Source organism: Eumetopias jubatus, unplaced genomic scaffold (genome assembly GCF_037043125.1).
Source record: "Eumetopias jubatus isolate StellerSeaLion01/CBP00866 unplaced genomic scaffold, mEumJub1_p1.0 scaffold_4, whole genome shotgun sequence".
Taxonomy (NCBI): Eukaryota; Metazoa; Chordata; class Mammalia; order Carnivora; family Otariidae; genus Eumetopias; species Eumetopias jubatus.
Window position 1 is genome coordinate 36619244 of NW_028274810.1, and position 13353 is coordinate 36632596.

The 13353-nt window shown below is 40.6% G+C and overlaps 1 protein-coding gene across 1 annotated transcript in view; it reads left to right on the forward strand.

The window, feature by feature from the left end:
* Nucleotides 1–288: 288 nt before the first annotated feature.
* Nucleotides 289–13353, forward strand: part of CTBS (chitobiase) — a 35800-nt gene continuing 22735 nt past the window's right edge. Inside the window, exon 1 of the mRNA XM_028102479.1 lies at nt 289–447. Coding sequence (XP_027958280.1) covers nt 289–447 — 159 coding nt within the window. The remainder of the gene's footprint in view (nt 448–13353) is intronic.

A 13353-nucleotide genomic window follows, 5' to 3' on the forward strand; every position in this document is an offset into this window, starting at 1 on the left:
AGGCAGGTGCAGAGTGTTGAGGGGGTATAAACGGTACTGATGATGTTGACTTGATCGAGTCAACAGGTCCGCTGGGGGCCCGAGGCACTGGCTTGCCAGGGCAGGTGTTCAAGGCAGCCTTTCCCCTTCACCCCACCTTCTTGTCCCCATTGGCCAAGACTGCCCAGCCCTTCCTGTGTCAGCCCCTCCCAAGTCCGCTCTGCCCCGAGGCAGGGCCCGCCTTGCTGAGAGTCTCAACCGGAGCCAGCAGGTGGAGGAACCCACTGTCGCCGAGGAGTGGCTGCCGTCATGTCCCTGCCGCAGCTTGGTCACCTGCGCCTCCTTGTCCGCCCACCACATGGCGTCCCCGGGCTCGCTGTGCTGTTGCTGCCATTCTGGGCAGGGGCCCACTGCCCTTGCCAGGATCCAGCGTTGTGCCAGCCCATCACCCAGCACCGTGACTTCGAGGTCAGTGCCTCTCCCTTGCCCTTTCGGGTCTGGTCCTTATGGCCTGGTAAGAAGTTAGAGTAAAACTCAGCCCTACAAAGAGGTGGTTGTGGGTGCAGTCACCAACTTTGACCACTCCCTGAGGGCCTCTTCATGGATTGCCTTCCTCGTGGGATGAGGAAACTCCGAGAGGTTGAGGCAGGTGTTCAAACCCAGGTCTGACCCCCAAAGGCAAGTTCCTTCCATTGCCCTGCAGTGCCTCTTCGGGGGGCACTCTGGACATACTAGCGAGGAGGTAGGATAATGAGGTATTTCCTAAGTAGCAAGTTCCACCATTTTCTAAGAGAATGAATATTTAGCATGAGAGAATCTCAGCACTCCAACACGCACTGGAATGCAGCATGTTCTACTTACCTTTGCTTTTCCCTATCTACCAGCCCTTCTTCTGGCGCCTCAAAACATTCCAAGAAGGATGGTAAAAATAATTCTCCTTGTACCCACCTAACAATTTATAAGGTTTTGGGGAACTTTAATCAAACACCCTTTCACAGGCAATGTGAAAACCACCTGACCCCTAGAGTTTGATAACTACAACAGGAGTTGAAGGAGGAAAGGTTTAATCCTGTGAAAAATAATAGACGGAAACATTTAACTTTTTGAGGAGCCTCCATGCTGTTCTCCAGAGTGGCTGCCTCCGTTTGCATTCCCACCAACAGTGCAAGAGGGTTCCCCTTTTTCTGCATCCCTGCCAACATCTGTTGTTTCTTCGGTATTAAAGAGGGCACTTGTTTTGATGAGCACTGGGTGTTGTGTATAAGTGATGAATCACTGAATTCTACTCCAGAAACCCATATTGCACTGCATTTATGCTCACTAACTAAAATTTAAATTAAAAAAAAAAAAAGGAAGGAAGCTTCCTAAAGTAATGGTCAGGAGGCCAGGCAGGGGGAGCGCTCACCTCCTCCTCAAGCACAGACCCAATAGGGAAAGCAGGGGTACTTTGCAAGTGGTGCTACTTTACTACCCTAACAGGGAGAAGAAAGGCTTTCCTCCTTTCTGGCAACAGCCCAACCAATGAGACATCGTTACAACTTAGCCAATCAAAAGCCACTATACTTCAAACTCCCAGTTTACTCCAATTGATATTTTGTTTATAACAGTCTTCCTAACTTCCCCTTTTCCTCCAAAAAGAGTGTTTTTCTCCTTTGTTTTGTGGTTTTGCTGTAGCTCTTTGTCCTGGTTTGTAATTCTCTGCTATTCCCAAATAAACACTTCTTTGCTGGTAAAATAGCTGAGTTTTTTTAAGGTTAAAATTACTTAGTGATCAGAAGTGGGATCCAGAGAAGATCACAGCAGCTCTGAGGCTGGTAAGCAAACAGCCTGTGCTCATTGCTTTCTTGCCGACCCTGGGGTTTGAGGGTAAGTTTTTTCCTGGATTTCAAGCTCCATGCTTTGTGTTTGAGTTTTCCAGACATTATTTGGGATTTGTTTTAAGGCCATGTTTTTGTTTGTTTTCTGGGAGTACTCGGCCCTTGGTAGGACTCCTATTTGGAACTGGACTGTTCCTACTGGAACTGTGCTGGCCTTTGGTCTGATTCCTTCTGGAACCAGGCTGTTCTGCTGAAACTGCTGTTTAGGAATTTTTCTCTTTAGAGAAAAACCTTCAGAAAATGGGATCCCAGTCATCAGAATGCTTTGAGGGTGCCCCCGGCCAGGCTCTGGCCAGTTTTGTTTTAAAAAACTATGGTCCCAGGGCACCTGGGTGGCTCAGTTGAGCAGCTGTCTTTGGCTCAGGTTGTAATCTCGGGGTCCTGGGATCAAGCCCCGTGTAGGGTTCCCTGCTCAGTGGGGAGCCTGCTCGTTCTGCCTCCCCCGTCCCTGCTGGCTCGCTCTTGCACTCTCAAATAAATAAAATCTTTAAGAAAACAAAAAAACTATGGTCTCTCTCATATGCATTTATAACTAAATGGACTGACTTAACCAAAATGTAGAACATCAATGGCCATTATGGGGAATTTCGATCTCCCCAAACCTGCTTTACTCAAAGTTAGCTATGGCTCCAAAACAAAAAACTGAATGGGATGCTTATTTTAAATGGTACCTCGAGGCTTCTAGATGTTCTTAGGATTCTAAGTTTGCCTCTTTGAAAGATACTATTTCTAACCTAACTGAGGCAAACAATTGAAAGGAGTCTAAATGGCTTCTGAGGCCCCCTTTCCCTCCCTCATCTTCTTTGCAGACATGAATCTCTGTCTCCTTCCTCTCCTGAGCCTCTTAAAAACCATATTCTTTATTTTTTTAAACTTTATTTTTTATTTATCAGAGAGAGGGAGAGAACACATGAGTGAGAAGGGCAGAGGGAGAGGGAAAAGCAGACTCCCCACTGACTGCTGAGCAGAGAGCCCAAGGTGGGGCTCGATCCCTGGACCCTGAAATCATGACCTGAGCTGAAGGCAGACGCTTAACCTGAGCCACCCGTGCCCCAGAACCTTCCTCTTTAAAGTTTTTGTTGACCTAAACAAAACCCAAGTTTCTTATGATCCCTGGACTAAGGCCGAATTGTGAGCCATAAAGTTTCCTAAAGTGACTGAGTACCCCATAAATTTGCTGAAGAATTTAGCATATTCAGACTTCATTTCTCAGATTTCTATCAACTAGTCCACCTGCTTAGTGGTGAGGACCAGGCCAAATATTGGATGAAACTAACCCTGAGGTAACATCCTGATGGTGATTTAGAAAAACCCCAAACTTTTGACAAGATGCTAGAACACTCACTGGAAATCTCTACTGAGCAATTAGAGTAGCTTTTGTTAAGCCTGCTGATTGAAACAAGATTCAAGCTTATACACAAAGACCTGACAAACCTGTTTATGATTATTACAATCAACTCCAAATTGTATTTTAAGAATATTCTGGTCTTTCTGTAGATGTTGAATCCACCTGGGTAGCATTTCATTCTGTTTATTAATGGTCTTAACTGGGACCTTTCTCTTTTAGTTAAAAGGATCAGGATGAAATGAGAAACTTACCACTCCAGATTTAGTTAATCTGGCAAATCCGCTCACTCACATCCTTGATGAACCACCTAAAAGAAAGACTGCTAAAAATCTCAGTTTTCAACTCCAGCAAATGAAGACCCCTAAACAAAACCAAAATTCCCGTAGTTTCTGTTGTTACCTCTCTAAAGAGCCAGGGCATTGGGAAAAAGTTTTATGAATTTAAGCATTCTTAAATGGTACCTTCAGCCTTCTTGTTGGCCTTTCCAATGTCCTCTTAATTCCCGGTAACAGAGTTCCAAGGAATTATAGGGGCTCTTCTCAATCCTCCCTCTTAATTGGCTTCAGAGAAACCACTCTCCAGAACTGGAAATGAAAATCTGTTTTTATTGATACCAGAGCTACTCTCAGTGCTTAACCCCGCTGCTACAGAGCAGCCCCTGCCTTAGAGCACTAAAACAGTTCAAATAGTGGGGGGGTCTCTAATAAATCTCAACAAGATCCTGTCTCTGAACCTTTTCCCTTTTGTGTAGGCCCTTTGAGACCTACTATTTTTCTCTTTAGTTATTCTACCTCCATTTATTGGGCTGAGATTTCTTAGAAAAGTATCATGCCAATATTTTTCTCAATAGGGAAAAATAATTCTAGAATTTGACAACAGTAATGAAAAGAGCCAACCAAGGAAATTAGATGATCCTTCAACATATTTTATTTATTTGTATTGGCAAGCTACCATCCTTTTTATGGGCAAAAGCCTCAATTGATACTGGCAAAATCCCCAGTGCACCTCCCATCAAGATTCAAATCCCTTAAAACCTCTCCCATAATTAATGCCCTGTAAATAAGCCTCTCAAGGAGACATCAAGTCCGTAATAGAATATTACAATGCTCGGAGCTTCATCATCTCCTGCAGTAGTGCCTGTAATACCCCTATTTTAGCTACGAGAAAACCCAATGATGAGGATGGAGGTTTGCGTAAGACCTCCAAGCAATAAATAACATTATTTCTTGGCACCCCGTGGCTCCTAACCCCCTCCCCCATTTAGCCAAGGGTAAAATTGCAAACATTTATACTGTTATGTTTTGGGGGTAGCTCATGACTTTGGAATATTATGGGGACAATGGGCTGTCCTTATCTCCAATGGAAATAAAATTTAAAATGGCTCCTATGTCCAAAATTTATTAGATGCCATATTTTTGTTGACTGCCCCAGCTCTAAAGGTTCCTGGGCATTTCAGACTCACTCCCTGGAGGACAAAGTAATCCACCTCACTATTTCTGCCAAAATTGCTCTTCTCAAGGAAATCATTGGCCAAACCTCTGCCATAGCTCAAAGGGATGTTCTCTCAAATGATAATTTTGGAAAAATTGACAAGAAATACCCAACAATTGGCCCTAGAGGAGGGAAAAATATTGGAAATCTAGTAATTCTTGGCTCCATAAAAAGATAACTCTGTTGTGGGCCAAATAACACCATGGCCCTACCAGAAATTCTAAAATTTCCTGTACTTAACCACTGTACATGCATTTAACAATTGGTCTACTGACAAATTATAGCATTTATGAACAAATTTTGGTGGGGAAAAGTTAATGAGGCTTTCCAAAGTGCCTACCATCCAGAGAAATCTGTTCCTACAAATGCATTTTGTACAACTTCCCCTCTCATGGATAAATATATTTTAGTCATGGTTTGTGTGTTTTCTCACTGGACCAAAGTTTTCTAAGTCAGGCCAATGCTTCTGTCAGAAAAGATTATACCTGGGGCACCCCTCTCAAATATTTCAGTGATTGGGGAACCTATTTTACTGGTCAGGTTCTATGCTGTTTGGCTGGTTTTACAACACTTTCATTGTGCATATTGTCCTCAATCCTCAGGGTTAGTCACATGCACTAATGGCACTATTAAGATTCAACTGGCAAAATTAATAGAGATCCTCCAAATACCTTGGCTTAAAGCACTACTGTTGGTCCTCTAAATCTCAGATCTACCCCCATTTGAACGCCTCGCTCTCACCCTTGTAATAGTCATAGGGCATCCAGTGCACTTTGCCCCGCCTCCTCTGACCCACAGTTAATAAAAGGAGATATATACTTCAATATTGTAAAGGTCTAATTGCTTCTATTAAAAATAACTATACTTTGTTTAAAATTTTTTAAATTCCAGTATAATTAGCATACAGTGTTGTATTAATTTCAGGGTGTACAATATAGTGATTCAACAATTCTGTACATTACTCAGTGCTCATCATAAGTATGTTCTTAATCCCTTTCACCTATTTTACCCATCACTCCATCCCCCCCAGTATCCATCAGTTCTCTATTTTTTATTTTTTAATTTTTTAAATTTAATTATGTTAGTCACCATTCAATACATCATTAGTTTTTGATGTGGTGTTCCATGATTTACTGTTTTCGTGTAATACCCAGTGCTCCATGCAGTACGTGCCCTACTTAATACCCATCACCAGGCTAACCCATCCCCCCACCCCCCTACCCTCTAGAACCTTCAGTTTGTTTCTCAGAGTCCATCGTCTCATGGTTCGTCTCTCCCTCAAACTCCCCCCCTTCATTTTTCCCTTCCTTCTCCTAATGTCCTCCATGCTATTCCGTATGTTCCACAAATAAGTGAAACCATATGATAATTGACTTTCTCTGCTTGACTTATTTCACTTAGCATAATCTCCTCCACTCCCATCCATGTTGATGCAAAAGTTGGGTATTCACCCTTTCTGATGACTGAGTAATATTCCATTGTATATATGGACCACATCTTCTTTATCCATTCATCTGTCAAAGGGCATCTCGGCTCTTTCCACAGTTTGGCTATTGCGGACATTGCTGCTATGAACATTGGGATGCATATGGCCCTTCTTTTCACTACATCTGTGTCTTTGGGGTGGATACCCAGGAGGGCAATTGCTGGGTCATAGGGTAGCTCTATTTTTAATTTTTTGAGGAACCTCCACACTGTTTTCCAAAGAGGCTGTACCAACTTGCATTCCCACCAACAGTGTAAGAGGGTTCCCCTTTCTCCACAACTTCTCAACATTTGTCATTTCTTGCCTTGTCAATTTTTGCCATTCTAACTGGTGTAAGGTGGTATCTCAATGTGGTTTTGATTTGAATTTCCCTGATGGCTAATGACGATGAACATTTTTTCATGTGTCTGTTAGCCATTTGTATGTCTTCTTTTGACACGTGTCTGTTCATGTCTTCTCATTTTTTGATTTATTCGTTTTTTTGGGTGTTGAGTTTGAGAAGTTCTTTATAGATCTTAGAAATCAGCCCTTTGTCTGTAGTGTCATTTGCAAAAATCTTCTCCCATTCTGTGGGTTGCCTCTTTGTTTTGTTGACTATTTCCTTTGCTGTGCAGAAGCTTTTTATCTTGATGAAGTCCCAAAAGTTCATTTCTGCTTTTGTTTCACTTGCCTTTGGAGATGTATCTTGAGAGAAGTTGCTGTGGCCGATGTTGGAGAGGTTACTGCCTATGTTCTCTAGGATTTTGATGGATTTCTGTCTCACATTGAGGTCTTTCATCCATTTTGAGTTAACCTTTGTGTATGGTGTTAAAGAATGGTCAAGTTTCATTCTCCTGTATATAGCTGTCCAATTTTCACAGCACCATTTATTGAAGAGACTGTCTTTTTTCCATTGCATATTTTTTCCTGCTTTGTCAAAGATTATTTGACCATAGAGTTGAGAGTCCATATCTGGGCTCTCTATTCTATTCCATTGGTCTATATGTCTGTTTTTGTGCCAGTACCATGCTGTCTTGGTGATCACAGCTTTGTAATATAGCTTGAAATCAGGCAACATGATGCCCCCAACTTTTTCTTTTTCAACATTTTCTTGGCAATTCAGGGTCTTTTCTGATTCCATACAAATTTTAGGAATGTTTGTTCCAGCACTTGAAAAATGTCATTGGAATTTTGATTGGGATGGCGTTGAAGGTATAGATTGCTCTGGGCAGCATAGACATTTTAACAATGTTTATTCTTCTGATCCATGAGCATGAAATGTTTTTCCATCTTTTTGTGTCTTCAATTTCTTTCCTGAGTATTCTGTAGTTCCTAGAGTATAGATCCTTTACCTCTTTGGTTAGGTTTATTCCGAAGTATCTTATGGTTTTTGGTGCTATTGTAAATGGAATCATTTCTCTAATTTCTTTCTACAGTTGCATTGTTAGTGTATAAGAAAGCAACTGATTTCTGGGTATTGATTTTGTATCCTGCCACATTACTGAATTGCTGTATGAATTCTAGTAATTTGGGGGTGGAGTCTTTTGGGTTTTGCACATAAAGTATCATGTCATCTGTGAAAAGAGAGAGTTTGACTTCTTTTTTGCCAATTTGAATATCTTTTCTTTTTGTTGTCTGATTGCTGTTGCTAGGACTTCTAGTACTATGTTGAACAATAGTGGTGAGAGTGGGCATTCTTGATGTGTTCCTGATCTTAAGGGAAAGGCTCTCCTCTTTTCCCCATTGAGGATGATATTCGTTGTGCGTTTTTCATAGATGGATTTTATGAACCCAAGGAATGTTCCCTCTATCCCTATACTCAAGAGTTTTAATCAGGAAAGGATGCTGTATTTTGTCAAATGCTTTTTCTGCATCTGTTGAGAGGACCATATGGTTCTTCTCTCTCCTCTTATTAATGTGTTCTATCACGTTGATTGATTTGCGAATGTTGAACCACCCTTGCATCCCAGGGATAAATCTCACTTGGTCGTGGTAGATGATCCTCTTAATGTATTGTTGGATCCTATTAGCTAGGATTTTGTTGAGAATTTTGGAATCCATATTCATCAGGGATATCGGTCTGAAATTTTCCTTTTTGATGGGGGTCTTTGCCTGGTTTGGGGATTAAGGTAATGCTGGCCTCATAGAATGAGTGTGGAAGCTTTCCTTCTGTTTCTGTTTTTTGAAACAGTTTCAGGAGAATAGCTATTATTTCTTTTTTGAATGTGGTAGAGCTCCCCAGGGAATCCATCAGGCTCTGGACTCTTGTTTTTTGGGAGGTTTTTGATCACTGCTTCAATCTCGTTACTGGTTATTGGCCTATTCAGGTTGTTAAGTTCTTCCTGTTTCAGTCTTGGGAGTTTGTAGGTTTCCAGGAAGGCATCCATTTCTTCCAGATTGCTCAATTTATTGGCATATAGTTGTTGATAATAATTTCTAATAGTTGTTTCTATTTCCTTGGTGTTAGTCGTGATCTCTCCCCTTTCATTCATGATTTTATTAATTTGCATTCTTTCTCTTTTCTTTTGGATAAGTCTGGCCAGTGGTTTATCGATCTTATCAATTCTTTCAAAGAACCAGCTTCTAGTTTCATTGATCTGGTCTACTGTGTTTCTGGTTTCTAATTCATTGATCTCTGCTCTAATCTTAATTATTTCTCTTCTAATGCATGGCTTAGACATTGTTTGTTGCTTTTTCTCTAGTTCTTTAAGGTGTAAAGTTAGTTGGTGAATTCAGGATTTTTCTATTTTTTTTGAGTGAGACTTGGATGGCTATGTATTTCCCCCTTAGGACTGCCTTTGCAGTGTCCCATAGGTTTTGGACCAATGTATTTTCATTCTCATTGGTTTCCATAAATTGTTTAAGTTCTTCTTTGATTTCCTGCTTGACCCAAACATTCTTGAGCAGAGTGGTCTTTAGCTTCCAAGTGTTCGAATTTCTCCCAAATTTTTTCTTTTGATTGAGTTCCAGTTTTAAAGCATTATGGCCTGAGAATATGCAGGGAATAATCTCAATCTTTTGGTATTGGTTGAGACCTGATTTGTGACCCAGTATGTGGTCTATTCTGGAGAAAGTTCTGTGTGCGCTCAAGAAGGATGAGTATTCTGTTGTTTTAGGGTGGAATGTTCTGTATATATCTATGAGGTCCATCTGGTCCAGTGTGTCATTCAAAGCTCTTGTTTCTTTGTTGATTTTCTGCTTAGATCATCTGTCTATTGCTGAGAGTGGAGTATTGAGGTCTCCTACAATTATTGTATTATTATCAGTAGGACTCTTTATTTTGGTTAACAGTTGGCTTATGTAGATGGCTGCTCCCATTGGGGGGCATAGATATTTATAATTGTTAGATCTTCTTGTTGGATAGATCCTTTAAGAATGATATAGTGTCCTTCTGTGTATCCAACTAAAGTCTTTAGCTTAAGATCTAATTTGTCTGATATAAGAATTGCTACCCCAGCTTTCTTTTGAGGTCTGTTGGCATGGAAGATGGATCTCCATCCCTTCACTTTCAGTCTGGATGCATCTTTAGGTTCAAAATGAGTCTCTTGTAGACAACATATGGATGGGTCCTGTCTTTTTATCCAGTCTGCAATGCTGTGCCGTTTTATGGGCCCATTTAGGCCGTTCACGTTAAGAGTGATTATTGAAAGATATGAATTTGTCATCATGTTGCCTGTGAAGTCCTTGTTTCTATAGATTGTCTCTGTAAATTTCTGTTCTATTTCAGTTTCTCCCTGGCTTCCTCTTTTTCCTTCTTTTCTATCAATTGGTCTTCTAAATTACTAATTCATTCTTCTGCCTCGCTTACCTTAGCTGTTAGATTGTCTAGTTTAGATTGAATCTCACTGATAGTATTTTTAAGTTCTGCCAATTCAGCTTTCATTTCTGCCCTTAGAGACTATGTTGCCATTAATCAATTTCTCCATTCTAGCTATTGTCTTCATAACTGCTACCCTGAAGTCCATCTCCGACATCTTGGTTGTATCTGTATCCATTTGTAAATCTGTGGCAGAAGTCACAGTCTCTGAGTCTTTCCTATTTTGGGGGTTCCTCCTCTTAGTCATTCTTTTGAGGGGTGGTCGAGGGAATGTACAGAGTCCAAATTATTGACCACAACCCAAGCAAGATGCACCTGTTTTATAGGCACCTTAGAGTTGTTGGCCTCTTGTTCTCCCAGCCTGTCTTCTGGGAGAGGGGCCTGCCTCGCTGTTACTCAGGCAACCCTGTTTGGGTAGAGTTGCTCTGCCCCCTGTGGTGGGGGATGGGCTCAGTGAAAACTTTTTGGGGGGCTTTTGTTCTCTGGCGGCTTTCCGCGTCTCTTCTGAGAGAGCAGAAGAGATCGTTTCCAACCCTCTGCCTCAGAACAGAGAGATCACAGTCTGTTCTTCAGTGAGTTCTCCAGGCCACACTATCTCCATTTCTGTCCCTGCTGCTATAAACTGCGGTGTCCTGGATTTTGCACCTCTCAGCAGCCCTCCCAGTCCTCACCTCCAGGTCGGGGCTCATCTCTGCCCTTTGGTGCTTCTAAAACAGCCAGCCACCCCCAGTTCGCAGGCACAGCCCCACAACTCCAGGTTTCAGCCTGGGGGGCTGCCCTAAAGTCCTTTCCTCGCTGCTACCTGTCTGTGAGTCTGTGCCCCATCCCCAGCGTGGGAGGCTTTCGCTCACCAGCAGTGCAGGATCCCCATGGCTCCCTCCCTCTTCCATTTATCTTCAGATATGTGCCTGTGGAATCACAGCTCCCTGCTTCATATCTTGAAAGCAACTGCCTGCGATATTCTGTTTGTAGAGATCCAGATATATCTTTTAACATCTCAGGCTGATTTGGTGGGGTGTTCAGAGTGGTCTGGTAGATATCCAGCTCAATTCAGGGAACCAGTTGGAATAGGGTCCCCTACTGCTCCGCCATCTTTATTCTCTGGTCTCTATTTAACAATGGTTTTTTTTTTTTTTGTCTTTTTTTTCTTTGTTTCTTAAATTCCACATATGAGTGAAATCATATGGTATTTGTCTTTCTCTGACTTATTTCCCTTAGCATTATACCCTTTAGATCCATCCATGTTGTTGCAAATGGCAAGATATCATTCTTTTTGATGGTGGAGTAATATTCCAGTGTGTGTGTATGTGTGTGTGTGTGTGTGTGTGTGTGTACGTGTACATGTGTGTACACACTACACCTTTATTCGTTCATCTATCAGTGGATACTTGGACTTCTATAATTTGGCTATTGTAGTAGATAATTCTGTAATAAACATGGGGTTGCATATATCTTTTTGAATTAGTATTTTGTATTCTTTGGGTAAATACGCAGTAGTGGAACTGCTACATCCTAGGGAAGTTCTATTTTTAATTTTTTGAAGAAGCTCCATACAGTTTTCCACAGTGGCTGCACCAGTTTGCTTTCCCATGAAGAGTGCATGAGGGTTCCTTTTCCTCCACAGCCTCACCAACACTTGTTTCTTGTGTTTTTGATTTTTGCCATTCTGACAAGTGTGAGGTGATATCTCATTGTGGTTTTGTTTTGCATTTCCCTGATGATTAGTGATGTTGAGCATATTTTCATGTGTCTGTTGGCCATCTGAAAGTCTTCTTTGGAGAAATGTCTGTTCATGCCTTCTGCCCATTTTTAATTGGATTATTTGGGGTTTTGGTGTTGAATTGTATAAGTTCTTTATATAATTTGGATACCAACCCTTTATTAGATATGTCATCTGCAAATATCTTCTCCCATTCAATAGGTTGCCTTTTAGTTTTGTTGACTGATTCCTTCAATGTGCAGAAGCTTCTTATTTTGATGTAGTCCCAATAGTATACTTTTGCTTTTATCCTCTTGCTTCAAGAGATCTATCTAGAAAAATGTTACTATGGCCAATATCAGAGAAATTACTGCCTGTATTCTCCTCTAGGATTTTTATGGTGTCAGATCTCACATTTAATCCATTTTGAGTTTATTTTTCTGTATGATATGAGAAAATGGTCTGGTTTCATTATTTTGCATGTAGCTGTCCAATTTTCCCAACATCATTTGTTGAAGAGACCATCTTTTTCCAATTGCATTTTCTTGTCTCCTTTGTCAAAGATTAATGTCCATATAATTGTGGGTTTATTTCTGGGCTCTATTATTCTGTTCCACTGACCTATGTGTCTGTTTTTGTGCCAGTACCATAGTGTTTTGATTACTGTAGCTTTGCAGTATATCTTGAAATATAGGATTGTGATACCTCGAGTTTTGTTCTTTTTTTCAAGATTACATTGGCTATTTGAGGTTTTTTGTGGTTCCACAGAAATTTTAGTATTATTCTAGTTCTTTGAAAAATGCTGTTGGTATTTTGATGGGGACTGCATTAAATCTGTAGATTGCTTTGGGTAGTATGGACATTTTAACAATATTGGTTCTTCCAATCTATGAGCATGGAATATCTTTCAATTTGTGTTGTCTTCAATTTCTTTCATCATTGTTTTATAGTTTTCAGAGTATAGGTCTTTCACCTCCTTGGATAAGTTTATTCCTAGGTATTTTATTATTTTTGGTGCAATTATAAATGGGATTGTTTTCTTAATTTCTCTTTCTGCTTCATTACTGTATAGAAATGTAATGGATTTCTCTATTGATTTTACATCCTGAAATCTTACTGAATTCATTTATCACTTATAGTAGCTTTTTTGGTGACGTTTTTAGGGTTTTCTATATATAGTGCTATGTCATCTGCAAATAGTAACAGTTTTAGATCTTCCTTACCAACTTGGATGCATTTTTATTTCTTTTTCTTGTCCTATTGCTGTGGCTAGGACTTCCAGAACTATGTTGACTAAAAGCGGGGAGTGTGAACATCCTTGTCTTGTTCCTGATCTTAGGGGGGAAGCTCTCAGTTTTTCACCATTGAATATGATGTTAGCTGTGGGTTTTTCTTATATAGCCTTTATTTTTTGAGGTATTTTCCCTCTAAATTTGTTTTCAGTTGAATGGATGTTGTACTTTGCTGAATGCATTTTCTGAATCTATTGAAATGATCATATGGTTTTTATCCCTTGTTGACGTGATGTATCATGTTGATTGATTTGTGAATATTGAATCACTCTTCTAGCCCAGGAATAAATCCTGGGGAATGATTTTTTTTTAATGTATTGTTGGATTTGGTTTGCTAATAGTTTGTTGAGGATTTCTTGCATCTATATTTACCAGAGATATTGGC